We start from the raw sequence: 15,011 nt of genomic DNA, 5'->3' as shown, positions 1-15,011 counted from the left end.
TCTGGCCCCGCCTCTTTTTTTTTCCCCGTGAAGCGTTGTGAATGGCTGAGGGGCGGGGTTTCGTCTTCATTCATAAGTCGCAACATTGACAAAAGCCTTGAAACCAGAGCCACTGAAAGAGGAAATGCACCAATCAGCAAGCTCCTTTGGACAAAAAGAAAGAAACAGTAGGTAAAATTTGTTTTTCAACGATCGTTTAAAAACGGATTAAGATTAAGAGTAATATTGTGTTAAAACTGTCACAAAAAGGCAAGATAAGCATGCTGTGCAATCACTCGCCATAACTTCCCCTGCGGCGCCCCCCCCCCTATTTTTTTTTTTTGTGAATGGAGCTCATTATGCATGCATCCCCCATTCACCCCCACACCCTCCCTCCTCCTCACCCTTCTTCCTCCCTCTCGCCCTCCCTCGTCAGGCTTTTGCAGGCTGCGCGGCCGTCCGCTCTGCTCGGGCCCAAATGAGCGCAGACGGCTGACGGATGGACCGTAACATGGATGCATACTTGGACCAGCAAGTGCCTTTCACTTTAGCAAACGTACGTATGCTTCCGCGTGCACTTCTTTTTTTTTTTCTTTTTTTCTCGACCGCAGACTTTCGGAGCCGATTGCGGGGTTGTTGTTGGTCTCTTACGCGCGTGCACGACGACGAGTTCGGGCTCGCAAGCTTACACGCGTCCTTATTTTATTTTTAATTAATTTTGTTCAACTTACAACAGCAGCTCGTCAAAGATTTCATAGTGTTGGCGCCGTGCGCCAAATGGTCACTTCTCTTCCTCTTTTTTTTTTTTTAACCCCCCCCCCCCCCCCTAAAAAGAAAAAACGCGTGCTCACTTCGCGCACCTCTCGACTCACTAAAGTTACAAACGAAATAATTTTGACTTGCATGTGTCCGACTATTCATCTGTCAAATGCGTTGCTGTGCAGAAGCCTCAAGGAAATGGGCCCCCAAATAGACTGTTGATGGCCGCCAAAAGGAAATACATGGACACAGAATTGCCCCCTCAAGAATCTGAAGGTAAAGTCCACTTGATTTGAAAGTAATGAACACGCACGTCATTGTTTTACTTCCTTACGTGTGTGTCTTGCTTCTGTGCAGACCTCTTCCAGGATTTAAGCCAACTGCAAGAGACGTGGCTGACAGAAGGTAAGATTTTCGTCACATCTGTTTTCGAGAAGCTGTGAAATGATCATTTACGAGATTGGAGTTGTCTGCGTTTTCTTTGAGACAGAAAAAGTGGCAGTTTTTGGCCAAGGACACATAATGAGCATGGAACAGACTCATAGGAGTCACTCTTGTTTATTATTTGTCCTTTAGGCCGTTTAATTGTCGTTTGGTGCCGTAATTTAACTTTGCTTGTGCTCTTTAGTCGTACGCGCTTTGGATGGTGGTTTAATAAGTCTTTGTTACTTGTTTCTACTGGGTTTCCGACATTGAAAAGTGGAAATGGTCCATACGTATGTCGATTATTATTTTTATTATGATTGGCTGGCCACCAGAGACCCTTGCATGCTCATTGAGGGACTTTTCTGTTGCTCTGATTTCATCAGACAGACGCGCTCCTTTAATGCTAAAATGGACGACGGGCAGGCTATACGTTTTGCTAAACAAAAGGTATGCACATTGCCTTTTTTTTTTCTGCCACCATTAAAGAAAATATACGGATGAGAATGGAAGGTAGGAGCCATTTTGGCTTATTGATTGTGGTCCTGCTGGCATGTTTCGCTCATGCCAGCAAACATGGAGAGCCGGCATGAGGCGCTGCTGCTCCTGATGACGTGAGCGCTAATGGAGTCATTATTCCACTTTGGGCCCACAAATAAAAGCAGCGTGTTGCCCCGTGGTGGGAATACATTGATTGGCCTTTCTTGCGTCGCATGTGGCACCGAGTAACCAAACACAAATACTACATCGCTTCCAGGAAATCCTTATGTATGGGATTTTCTTTTGGTACAGTTATCTATTTTTTAGGTAGTTCACAGAGTTAGCAAAGCAATGAAAATACATTTAAAAATCATGAAAAGTCAAGCCAAAGCCAAGTCATGCAGACACAGCAAACAGGAGTTTCACCATTGCTCTAAGTGACTCAGTAAACTGCTCTAATGTGGCTTGTTCACAGATAATATTATTATCATCTAATATCGCCTGTCTACGTGTGTTGCTGCACCTTTTGTGATCAAATATTTGTTGCTATAAATGGTAGACCAACTTTAAAAAATATAGCCCAAACCAAATCTCAATTCTACTGTACATACGCCTACTTAAATTTGTCTACAATCAAGTGAGTCATGAATTTTCAATCTGAATGAGAAATGTTCAATTCTTGAGCGGTGACTTATTTTCCTCTGCTTAAGTGTGACGGCAACTAGGACCTTCAACTACAAAGCCGAGCCACCTATTGTAGCACTTTTATTGCCTCAGTGCTTTTGTTTTTGTGTGTGTCGGGACGCCGGTGTGAAGTGAACTTGTCGCTTTTGACGCCGCATGTGAAAAGGCCGCACAGCGGCGCGGGTACGTCATTGTCAGGCCGTAAAAAAAAAAAAAAAAGTGGCCGAGACGGTCTGAGGGAAACGCACTGTTAATTTTACGCTTTGGTTTTAACGTTGGAATTCGTAATGTTTGATTATTTCCTTGTTACAAACAATAAAAGGCCAGCAAATCACTTAATTTAGTTTTACATTTGTCAAAAATAGAAACGCAAGGTCAATATGTACAATAAAGTTAATTTTCTGGCCGAACATGTGACATATGGACTTATTTTTGTGGTCACATCCCAGCGGAAGCACAGCAAAGATGTTATTTAACTTGAAATAGCGACTTGAGCCTTCCCTTTTTCCTGTCGCATTAATTAAAGACTTGATCTGCTGCGATTGCACTTGTCAGGACTGTGCCCCGATTGTAAACACCACGAAGGCAAGTGCTGGGTGGGGGATTTTCAAATAATTTCTGGCTCTTCCTTTTGGCCGTGATGAGGAGGAAAGCGGAAGCGGCGGATGGCGAGCGGCGGGGAAGCTTGTTGCGTCTTGTCATATTGGCCCTCGGGTTTATAAACCCAGAAACTCCCACCAAGGAGGGAGGGGTCGGGGGAGATTTGTTGGCCTGTGTTGATTTAAAAAAAAAAAACACTTTCTTTCTTGTGCTGACTTGCATCTTAAACTTCCTGCAAGTGTTTTTAAAGTATCCACCTAAATCTAAAACCTTGGCTGGTGTCTAATGGCTTTCTTGACGAGTAGACGGCCTAACAATTAAACTCAACATACGCCTTAACGGATATTTTCAAATGTGATCTATAAATAAAGTTGAGTAACATGACAATACTCACAGGAAAATTTAGTGGTGAAACTTTTCGTTTTGCGTTTCTCAATGTCTATTATGCTGCCACCTGGTGGCCATGAGGCGCAACAGAAGGAGCACTTCTTCGCCACCAGATACGCACATACACGCGAAAAAACGCAATCCAAAGCAACCCTAAAGCAAAACAGTAGCAACTCAGCGACTAATGTTGTAATTATTAGGTCGCAGGAGGCCGCGGGATGCTACATAACATTAGAAATCAATGATGTGTGTCGGAACTCGCCGCAAAAAATGTGTCATCCGGTTTTCCGTGTACTACAGTAAAGGGAAGTACGATGAGAACGAAGAAAAAGTGAATAATTCGATTAAATATCCGATTTCCTCTTTTTCTGCCTGCTGTCCGTCTTGCGCTCGCACTGTGGATTTAATGTGACTGAGACGACACAAGTCAATATTTTGAAACCCCAAACCAGGCTTGAGTGAGGTTATCAGTTTCCATGAAATGAAATTAGACTTGCGATTTCTACAATCCTCACATGAGGGTTGACATTGGGTCGCTACTGTTGATAAGCCAAAATAGGGACAAAATATCGGCGCTGTACAAATGTGCTCACGAGAAGCCGTTTATGTTCCCTGCAGAAATCTGTTCTGTCTCAATGAGCGAGGAAACGTGCCAGGCGCTGTGACAAAGCATCGACTCGGATGCCACTTGTCACTGTCGCGTTGACTTTGTTTAACGCAAGTGGCGGTGGTCTGGACTGTGTCCGCATCGGCGCTGGATGAAGGATAAAATGTAAGGGAGAGGTTTTTAGAACTGGGGCCTGAATAAAAAAAAAAAAATCAGAGCTTAATTCTTCGGTTTCTGTTGAAATTTGGAAAGTTTAGAATTGTGCTTTTGCACGGGGTCACATCTTACGTGACGCCGCCGTTGGCCTTTTCAAAAGCGGCCGATTAGTGAATGAAATTCATCCCGGGTGGACGTGAATGAGTCCAGTCAGAGGCGGCGGCCCAGGTGCAAGCGGCCTCAGACAGGCGCTATTGTGCCGTGGGCTGGCGTTAGGGATCCCCGTCCATTCACCATTGTGCTGGCTGGACGCGTGCACATGCAGGTTGGGAAAGAGCAACAGTGCGCCGCTGCGGGGGGGGGGGGGGGGTGGGGGCTGCCGAGGTCACAACCATCCCGCTGGGCCTGTTGTTTGCTGCTCTCGAACCAACGAGCTAAGGGGGGGGGGCTTTTTAAAATAAGCTTTCAAGCCTGGGTCGTGGTTTTAATTTAAAGTCTTTGTGAAATAAGTCCACGTAAAAGTCTGTTTCTCTGACAATGCCTCTTTTAAGTTTGACACGCTACTTTCCTCTCTTCTACTTCCAGCTCAGGTTCCGGACAGCGACGAGCAGTTTGTTCCGGATTTCCACTCGGAGAACTGTGAGTGCTTTGACTCTCTTTGTCCTCTCGGAGCTGGTTTTATCCATCAGATTGTTTTCGGGTTTCGTAGCCCCGCAGGTTTGATTGTTTATCTCGTATGATCTGATGTCGCTAGACATGCTCGTGTTGTTTCTGGCCCGCTGTCGGGACGGCGGGGTCAAACGTGGGCCGGCCGAGGTGTCAACGGGGGCTCGGTGACTAAAATAAATATGATGGAAAAAAAGAAGAAATTATACGGTGTCTCGACATTGTGGATTTTTCTCCCTGTCACAAGTGGCTCTGGAACGTATCGTCCGGGGTGAGCTGCGGTTTACTGTAATCTCTCGGGTGGACAAAAGCCATGACACCAAAGGGCCTCGGTATTGTGCCGCGTCGGCCGCCATTTGCATGCTTTTGAAAAGCCTAGAGGTTCCGTCGCAGGAAACCGGGAAGATGTAAAAAAAAGGGAAAGCGAACTATTTGAATGCGCTTCCCTTTGATTAACAATGGCGCTCGGGATCCAGGTGGGCTGCAAACATCCATTCATGTGGATGCTGCGTCTTTATGGAACTAAGCTAGCTAACTCAAGTGGTAAGTGGCGACGCAAGATTTGACGACTCACGACTTGCGTAATTTACCAACGTGATGATTTGACTCAACTTCCTCAAATTTTTGGGGCATTTGCTTCAAACCGCAAAGTTAATGCTTGAGACAATAATTTTTTTTTAATTTGATGTGACCAACTTCCACCTTTAGCTTGATGGGAATTTGAAAGAAGTGACAGCCTTTGACGGGGAGGTCACGAGGACATCCTGCCCGCCGTCTTTTGTGTGTAAACACGGCGCCATCACAAGCCGCATGTGTCACGATCTCCGCATGACAGATGCCCGCCCGCAACATTGTCGCCGTCCATTAGGCCACAAAGCGCAAGAGGAAGTGCAGATGAACCCGAGGGCGCGCAGGGGTCATGTCTACTTAACCCCTTCCGACCCGGTCGGCCAATCGTGTGCGGACCCGATGCTAACGGCTGACCCCGCCGTGATTTTGGGGTCAGGGGGGGGGGGAGCTGTGCATTGACGGACGCTTCATTTAAGGGCGAAGGGTCGCTTTGTGTTGACAGATAGCGTCCCTGCTGCTCATAGTCACTCCGACTCTTCAACTTTGACCGGCAAACTATAGCGACGCGAACGCAGAGTTTTGTCCTCGTGTTTTTGACGACTTGACAGGTTGGAATTTTGGCACCGAAAGCAACTTTTTTTCAGTCAGTACAAAAGGCCGATGGTTTTGTTACTATTGTTGCCTTACGATGTTGAATGCTTCGAATGGGATCAGTCTTGATACGCTGCCAGGAGTTAAAAGTTCAACCAGTGTTGAAATTGAGAGACACCTGTGCAGGTGACTCACCTGTTATTGAAACTAGCATACATTTGCGTATAAAAGCATCAAGCCAGACTCTAATCCTGTCTGGCTGGGGTATATAATTAAGCCTGCGGACCAACACGGCGCCCCGGCGAGCAGGTTTACTGCGTCTGGCTTGTTACCTGCACGGGTGTGGCCTCCGACATGGTTTGGAAAAAAAAAACACTTAACACAACGGAATGTCACGCTGAGGAATTGCGCAATACCTGCACATCTGTTGAATTTATCTCGCTGTGACCTAGCAAACAAGCGCATGTTATCCGCGGGCTGCCGTGTGTGTGTGTGTGTGTATACCATCCCATTTTGGAGTTCTCAACTGCTCCGCAAGACCAAACAGGGGAAATGTCAATGGTGTCTCGAATCTTGCGCATTAACAGCGGTTCCAAATGTCGCCGCACCTTGTTTCCCTGTGGCCGCAAACAAAGGTGTGATTATTATACGGAAAAAATATTTGACAGTTATAACACTTGGGGCTAATTGTCACAAAGTCCATAAATATGGCAAAACAATCACAGTCATATTTTCCTGCAGTAAAAAGTCTCATGTGGTCAATATTGTTGCGTGCCGAGGTCACAAGTCAGCATTCGACTGAGACGGCGAGAGCTCCTTCTTTTTTTGTTTACACTCGATGAGAGCCATTCATAAATTTTCTCCCCCCCCCCGCCTGCGTAAGAGGAAGTGTGCCTCTCGGCAGCTTGCTCCTTCGCTCTCCATTCATAAAAAAAAAACCTCTAGCCACCCCCCCCCTTTTCCAGCCCTTCTACTTCTTTCCAAGTGGATACTCCAAAACCCTCCCTCCCTTCCTGTGTGTGCTCAAGTCTCTGCTCCTTCACACACACATACAGTACATGCGCGCGCACACACACACACACAAGAGTTTGAGTGTTCCAAGATGTGAACTAATCCAGTGATTTCTGAGCTGTATGGGACGATTGTTTGGTTTTGTGCCTTGCAGTAATTACGTAGGAAGTTGCGGCCATCGAGCGCCGCTTGCGCTTCTTTTCAGGGAGAAGACGCAAGAGCGAGCGAGGAGCCGCCGGAGTGAATGGCGAGGAAGGCCAGCGGAAGCAGCCCCTTGCGCTCCTTTTCAGAACCAGGAATTTTGGAGCACTGTTTTTTTTTTCCTCTCAAAAATAGGCGGTGCTACGCAACAGCAAAAACAGTCAGGTGCCTGCCAGAAAGGAGCGACGCCTCCCTCTGGCACGCTTGAGTTCTCTCAAGTCGCAGGCACAAAGTCACACGGAGCAGCGGTTTTATGAATGGGCTGCTTGTGAAAAGCCAGTTGAGGTTAGCGAGTCCTCATCTACGACACCTTAGCTTGTTTTTGTGCCCATTTTTCTATTCTAAAACGGCATAACGGCTTTTTTTTTTGTCATGTTCTCTTGAAAATTTGCCTGCTGTTGATTTTTTTATCCGGGGAACTTCTTGCTGACACAAGCCCATAGGCGTGCTGGTGGGGGTTCGAAATGAGGAGGGGGGGGGGGTGTAGCAGAGTGTTGCGTATCGATCCTCACCCGCCCAGCAGAGCAACTGATAGATGACTTGATGGAGATAAAGTGCAGATAAATCAGCTCCAAGAAAAACAGTTAAGACACGTGCGGGTCAAACGTGTCGTGAAGCATTTACAAATGTCCATCGTGATATTGAGAGGGGGCGGGGCGTTGTGAAGAGGATGAGCAAGAATTGTGACATCATTTGTGGATAGGCCCAAACCCGATGATTACTTTGTCTTCTCAATGAAATAATGAACCAACATCAGCTGGTTAGTTAGCTTACGTTAAGGCTACAGTGCGATATTTATGAAACTAAGCAGCGGGAGTTCACGCTATCGTCTCGGTAACGTGTGACGATATCGATAGCGACATTAAACATTAAGCTAAATTGAGAAGGTGGAGGATTGGGAGTGAAGAGTCAATATGGTGTCAGATTAATTACATCCCGCCCTCGCTTATAGCGGGATGTCACTCTCGCCGAGCGTCCCGGGACGAGGATGTATCGTCCTACGACGTGAGCGGCAGATTTAAAGCGGCTCGATGACCATTTGTCAGAAGCGCAGACGCGGCACATTTGGCCGTAAAGTGGACAGCGGGGAGAACATGTCAGAATGTTGACAAGGCTCTTTGGCGCTCGCGGGGTTTATGGCTGTCTTTAGTGCAAGACCGTCTTCTCCTTTTCTACTAAATAAATAAGAATTTATAACGGAGTCCAATCAGAGCTTGCAAAAGTAGAGATGATAAAGAGACGCACACAATATAAAAAAAAAACTTTAAGTACAGTAACTACCTCCCACCACTCGCTGTCATGCTGACTGATGTGGGCCGCCGGCGACACTCCGGGACAAGTCGGTTCTCACCCTGGCAGACAAGAAGTGCGGTTATCATACAGAAGGAAGTGAAAGTGTGACATTTGCAGAAAAACACAGCAACCTGTGACGGCCGTCTGTCACATCCTGTTAGCCAACCATTTTGCCCTCGGCATCAAGGACTCAGTTTTTCCAATTCTTGACAATGCTGATTTCGTAAGGTTGAAAAAAATGACCCTGACTGGTAAATTGTAAATAAATGTCATCAAGGTGTTTCTCCTAATAATACGTCATTTTGCATTTAACGAGGCGCGACGTCCGTGCGAGTGGCCCGTTTCCCGTCAATACCATTAAAAATTCATACATGGGATTGGAAAGCACTAATGGATTCGCCGGCGGGATGACGACGAGGACGAGCGCAAGCGGCTTTTTGATTACGCGGCGACCCGAGAAGAGCGCATATGTCGCGCACATGTTCGCGCACGCTCGAGCGAAGGCCCGGATGGCGTTTTGTTGCCTCGCTTCCTCCTCACTGTCTCGCTGTGATTTACAAAGCCTGGGAGCTGAAATAGATTGATTACATTTTAATTGATTTGGTGTGTTGGATTCTTTTTTGGTGGTATAATTCTGTCTCTGTTTGACGGTGTCAAAAACTTCTTCCAATGAAATATTGAATGATTGGGTTGTTGCGCTGCAAATGTCATTAGCCGTTCTTGTCAATCGATAGCTTCCTTTTTAACCTTTCAAAGGCAGCACGCTGGAATCGTCTTCAGTGGCTTTATTGATCGAAGGCATTTGGTCGAGCGAGAGGAGGGGGTAAATGTTTGCAAAGAAGCGGATAACGCCCGAGAAGGAGTTAAGTCGCAAGGTTTGACACCCGGCCCGACGTCTGTTGAGTTACTGCCGGCGAGGACGCCGCGAGTTGCGGACTTGGCAAAGTTTTGCATAAACATCCCGTTTAAGCCTGTCCAGAGCAAGTTCTGTCTCCACTTTTTACAAGTGGGCCATAGAAGGAACAGTTTAACTTTAGCGACTAACAGTCAACATTGCTAAGATTACGTTTCACCATTACGAAGTATTTTCTTGGAATTGCCGGGAGTCAAAGAGTTATGACTCGAATTTATCATCATCTATTATTACAAAACAAGTCCAAATGAAAAGTGTGATTCCATCATGTCCCTGCGGCCCGCTGTCTTTCACGGAAGCTTATCTTGAGTGAGTCGCTCTCATCTGTGTGTGCGTGTGTGTTTTAGGAATCCCATAGGAATCCACTGGACATATATTCCCACTAGTGTGCCTCAGCTGAGAGGGCCATTGTGTACCGGGTGGCTCGGCTGGGGTTAAAGGGTGTGTGTGTGTTGAATGGGGAGCCCCCCCGCCCCTCTATGATGTAATGATCCCTTCACTTCCTAAAGCACTCAGCCATGACCATCACCTTTCTCCCGCAGTAGACATTTACATATGTAAAAGTACGCCCCCCACCCCAGCCTGTCCTCAATTGTAAGCCGACTTGTGTACACGCCGAGGGTTGCGACTTCTCCAAGTGGAACTAAGTCAAGTCATCAAGCCCTTTCACTTTCGGGCCACACATGGTCGTCCGTTTTTTTTCTTTTGTGAATGAAGCGCAGGGTGCAATTTTCCGTGCCAACCCCGCACGCACGCACGCGCAGGCGCAGGTACACGCCCACAGAGATTCCAGACACACACATGAATGAACGCACCCCTCCCCCACGTGGAAGTGCACAGCTGCTGCTGTTTACCCTACCGTGACCAGAAAAACATCCTGTACACGTCTCGGGCCGAAAGCCTCCCCTCACATAATAAACAGCAGCCCTCGGCACAGCTTGAAGCTTCGCTTTGGATGTTTTACTTTAAGGGCGGGGGGTGCGTTAGAAAGTTACACCAGGAACACCCCCCCCTCTCATCCCACTAAAACTTTCCCTTTTGATTGACAGCTTGGTTTGAGGGCGCAAATGGGAAGCTTCCCTATCGTGGCGACATCGCCTTTTGTGTGTGCATAGCTGGCACGCTGGTGTGACGTTTGCTTTCGTGGCAGACTTGTTTGACCGAGGAAGTTAACTGTTGTGTCTGCAAGCCTCAAAGCGAGTGAAGAGACTTGGGGCCTGGAATGTGACCTGGTGTTCGCTATGTACACACACACACAGACACGCAAGCACTGTGTTACATGCGAGATGTTCAAAATACTTGAACGCCTCAGCTGCTTTCTCCAGAAAACTTCTTTTAGTGCTAATTGTGAGTCTTTTGTCTTTTCGGTGCGTTGACAGCAGTGGCCTTTCACAGCCCGCCCGTCACCATCAAGAAAGAGCCACAGAGTCCGGGTTCGGACCCAAGCCAGTCGTGCAGCCACAAGCCCAACTTTGGCTTCGCCGCCAGTGGGGAGCAGTGCCTTTACGCCAGGTAAGCATCAAGACATTACCCTTGACCGCTCAAACTCTGTTGATAATTCTATCAAATTGTATCGGTTTGTTTTCTGCAGTGCCTATGAGCAGAAAAGGGCTGGTGCAGGGGGCGCCAAGCGGTCTTGCCCGGGCACCCCCATGTCACCCATGCAACAGCATTACTCGGTCAAACCCGCGGCGGCCGGCCGGCCCGACGCCGGCTACATGAACCCGGCCGCCACTTCGCAGCCCCTGCCCAGCAACGCGTACCCCCACGATGCCAGGTGAGCCTCCATTAGCCGCTCACGATGGCCTGGCCCGGAAACTCGAGGGCTGGCGTGTATTTCAAGTTTCTGCTCACTTACAGATATCAGGGCCCCTCAGGAGACCCCATGTGCCCCCAATTCCCCGCACCATCGCAGGCCTTCCAGCGAATGCCCTCCGCCCCGGCGGGACACGGCAGCGGGGGCGGTCCGGCCGGATGCTACCACCGGCAGCACTCGGACCCCTGCATGCCCTACCTGCAGCAGAGCTTCAAACAAGAATATATGGATCCCCTCTACGAGCGGGCGGGTCACGTGGGGGCGCACGGCACAGGGCCGGGGCATGGCCGCGGGCACGGGATGCCGCCCCACGCAAGCCAGCACCCGCACTCGCACAGGTTTCCGCCGGCACATATGATGGTCAAGCAGGAGCCCACGGACTACAACACAGGTGAGAAGCAGTGACACAAGGACAGTAGCCTACAGAGGTCATATATAACAAATTACATGCAAATACTAACAAGGAGAGTTAGGGCTGATTTTTATTTTTTTTAAAAACAAAAATGAACATCTTGAGTTCTTTGCACTCAAGTGTTTTAGGGGAAAAACAATCCAAAGTTCAATTGGCTAAGTAAAATAAATCCTAGTGAGGTAAAACTTGCAAGTCCCCCCCCCCCCACATCTCAGCCAGCTGTGGAACAGAATGTCCGTAAAGAAGCAAACTTTTTCTCCCTGAACTAGTGGACTCCTCCTCCCCTCCTCGGACATACAAGGAAAAAAAAGTGAGGGGGGGGGAAAGAAACGTTCTTTTCTGGCGCATTCACACCTTTTCCTTCCCTCCCTCCTCGCCATACTCCCCCCTCCCTCCCTGGATGCGGTGGAGGAATTTCATTGAGAAAATGGAGGGCAGAGGAAAGACTAGAGTCCCTGGCGGAGGCCGCGGGGTTTCACGTTGCAGCGGTGGCTTCCTTTTGCTGCAGCCCCATCAACTCAGAATGGAAAAATGAGCGTGGCCGCAGTAACTCGAACCTCTCGCGAGTTTGGGGGAGGGAGGGGGTGGTGGTATGAGGGCGTTTTGAACAACAAGCTGCAGGCCCAAATCAGCTCTTCTATGGAAAACCAGCTCACAGTTACAAAAAACTGTTAGACTTGCACGAACCCGTTTTTTTACATACACTGGCAATCGGAATGTCAAACTAGTAAATTGTTGAAAGACAAAAAAGACACTGGCATGGCTTGCACCCAGAACGCTTTGAATGGAATCTTATCGGAAGGGTTGCATTCCGCCTCCGTGACTCACTACTGCACCTTTTGTACTTCTGCTTGCTTGTTTTTGTTCCGGAGACTCACACAGAGACACCCCTACAATGATTTCATTGACTATCCGTTTAGCAGCGTGGTGGTGATGATTTTGCTTACAATACAAAACTGTCAGTCTGCAAGCTCATTTGACATTTCTTTCTTTTGCTCGGTAGATGTGTCAGGATGTTCTTCCATGTACCACCACAGCGAAGCCTATCCCACCCCTCAGCCAGCCCCCGAAGGTAAACAGTTCAACATTGACAATTATTTGTTAAGATCAGGGGATGTTGTTAATGTTTATCAACTGTGGCCACGTGAAGTTTTTGCTTCTCAACATAAAGTGTAATAAAAACATGTTGTGCCTGTTGCCTAGGTTACGGGTTTGAGAATGACTCCCGCGTGGTCCCAGAGAAGTTTGAAGGTGAGTTTTCTCTCGGAAGGAAACGCGAGACACCCGAGTTGACGTTTAGCGGTTTTAGTTTCGGCGTGAGAACTTGTAGCTGAAGCTGCGGAGCGCCTCAGGGCGCTGACGTGTGCCCCTTCTCGTTTGTCACGTCTTGCATTTCCATGCTTGTTTACGCCGTACGATCAACCCCCCTCGAGGCGTCTACCGATATTATTTCATGCATGTCAACATCCTTCGGTACGTCTTCAACCTAAACCCATTGCATTTCGAATTGTACCTGACTGAATCCACCTTTTAACCCCCGCTAATTATCATATCACAATTATGAAATTCATCCAACGTACGTCATATGGAACATGAGATCTTTACTCACCAAAGATGAGGATAAAGATTGTTGTAGACTAACATCATGTATATAGTGATGACATGATGTATCCACTTTATTCCCGGGGTCTGTCGTGGAGCAACAAATGTGGGAGCTACATGTGGAAGAATCACTACAATATAACCGTGCACAATCTTTACCTCCTAACATGAACATTAATAAAAAAAAAAACAACACACACAATACATCCTACTCACCAGATATGCTTATCATTTGGAGACAAACTCATTCCTTTTTTGCTAGTAGCAGTGTTATGTAGAGCTGTTAAAGTAGAAAATAAATTCTTGAGCGCTAAGCCAGTCAAGCTGCAAACGTTGTCCAATTTACCCTGACAATGTCCGGCTGACTGTTCTCTCTCCTTTGCAGGTGAGGTAAAGCAGGAAACAAGCGGCAATGGCGGCGGCGGCGTGTTCCGCGAAGGAACGCCTTACCAGCGGCGAGGCTCGCTGCAACTGTGGCAATTCTTAGTGGCCCTCCTGGATGACCCCGGCAACGCGCACTTCATCGCCTGGACCGGCCGCGGGATGGAGTTCAAGCTCATTGAGCCCGAAGAGGTACCTGTGCACTTTCCACAACACGGCACCAAAGTCCTGGCTAATTTGAAAATAGTACTAGTTTGTGTCAAGGAAGTTAAGTAATCCATTGCATACTTTTGGTTCACTAGGCACAATTTCAACAAGTTGCATTATATATGTATGCTTTGAACTAGGAATACATAAAAGATATGAAGGACAAATATCAAACTGCACAAACTATATTAATAACCACCACATGCTAGCCAAAGACTTACAACTTGGCTAGTCTTAAGGAAAAGCAACACAGTGAATCCATTCACAGCCTTTCAAAGCAAATGGTTTATTAAAAAAAATAAAAGAACACCACGACCAAAAGGTGAAGTGCGATCTAGTTTTAAGTGTCCAATTAGCGTTGCCGTTATGAGTGGGGCGCGTGTCCATTTGGGGAGCGTCCAAACACTGCTGCACGGTTCTATTATGGCTTCACAAGGCATTAAAAATGTACGAGCGCAATTAGTGGCTGAGAGCACTCAGGGATCAGCCCAACATGATGCCTGCTTGCATCATGCGCAAATACATTCAGTGCTCATGCCATTTTGGGGAAGAAAAAAAAAAGTACTGCACATAGCATTGTCTGCCATCCCAAGTAATAATGTACAGCAACCTGCTCCTCAGGTGGCCCGTCTGTGGGGGATGCAAAAGAATCGTCCCGCCATGAACTACGACAAGCTGAGCCGCTCTCTGCGCTACTACTATGAGAAGGGAATCATGCAGAAGGTAAAAAAAATATATATATCTGGGTCAGCTGGTCCATTTTGGTCTTTTTGGCTAAGCGTGCGTGCCGTTCTCAGGTGGCGGGCGAGCGCTACGTGTACAAGTTTGTGTGCGAGCCCGAGGCGCTGATCTCGCTGGCCTTCCCCGACAATCAGCGGCCTAGCCTGAAGGCCGAGTTTGAGCGCTACGTCAACGAGGAGGACACGGTGCCGCTGTCTCACCTGGACGAGGGAGGGCCGCCCTACAACGCTACCGAGCACCCCGCCCACGCCGCCCAGCCCTACTCCAAAGCCTATATGTACTAAAGCCGCATCCCTCCGAGCCCCCCCCCCCCGAATCCCTTGCTGTACCCCCAAAGCATCTTTATACACGCCTCCATGCACCCCTTCCCCCGCCGCCACTTGTATATACAGCTACGGTGTTTCTGTTCTAAATTAATCTCACGAGGGAGTTGAGTTTCCCGAGGCTTCCTGTCACCGCCGAGGCCTCGAAATACGATTGTGGATCAAGAGATTGCTTAATAAATACTTCAAATTATACACGACTGCACGTC

The 15,011-nt window shown here is 47.9% G+C and overlaps 1 protein-coding gene across 3 annotated transcripts; it reads left to right on the top strand.

The window, feature by feature from the left end:
• The first annotated feature begins 23 nt into the window (after window positions 1-23).
• etv4 (ETS variant transcription factor 4) lies at window positions 24-14,997 on the top strand. Of its 3 annotated transcripts, none has more exons than XM_061264767.1 (13): window positions 24-167; window positions 416-535; window positions 924-1,014; window positions 1,096-1,143; window positions 4,661-4,714; window positions 10,703-10,832; window positions 10,912-11,097; window positions 11,181-11,527; window positions 12,552-12,620; window positions 12,752-12,799; window positions 13,536-13,723; window positions 14,360-14,461; window positions 14,536-14,997. In XM_061264767.1, the coding sequence occupies exons 2-13, from the start codon at window positions 479-481 to the stop codon at window positions 14,761-14,763; spliced, it is 1,548 nt and encodes a 515-aa protein (XP_061120751.1). In that variant the 5' UTR covers window positions 24-167; window positions 416-478; the 3' UTR covers window positions 14,764-14,997. The 3 variants fall into 3 exon arrangements, with proteins under 3 accessions (XP_061120751.1, XP_061120749.1, XP_061120750.1); XM_061264765.1 differs by having other exon boundaries at window positions 25-167; window positions 10,700-10,832; XM_061264766.1 differs by having other exon boundaries at window positions 69-171; window positions 10,700-10,832.
• The last annotated feature ends 14 nt before the right edge of the window (window positions 14,998-15,011 follow it).

This window comes from Syngnathus typhle, linkage group LG18 (assembly GCF_033458585.1).
Source record: "Syngnathus typhle isolate RoL2023-S1 ecotype Sweden linkage group LG18, RoL_Styp_1.0, whole genome shotgun sequence".
Lineage (NCBI taxonomy): Eukaryota > Metazoa > Chordata > Actinopteri > Syngnathiformes > Syngnathidae > Syngnathus > Syngnathus typhle.
Note: the sequence above shows the minus strand (reverse complement) of the source record. Positions and strands in the feature narration are given on the sequence as shown.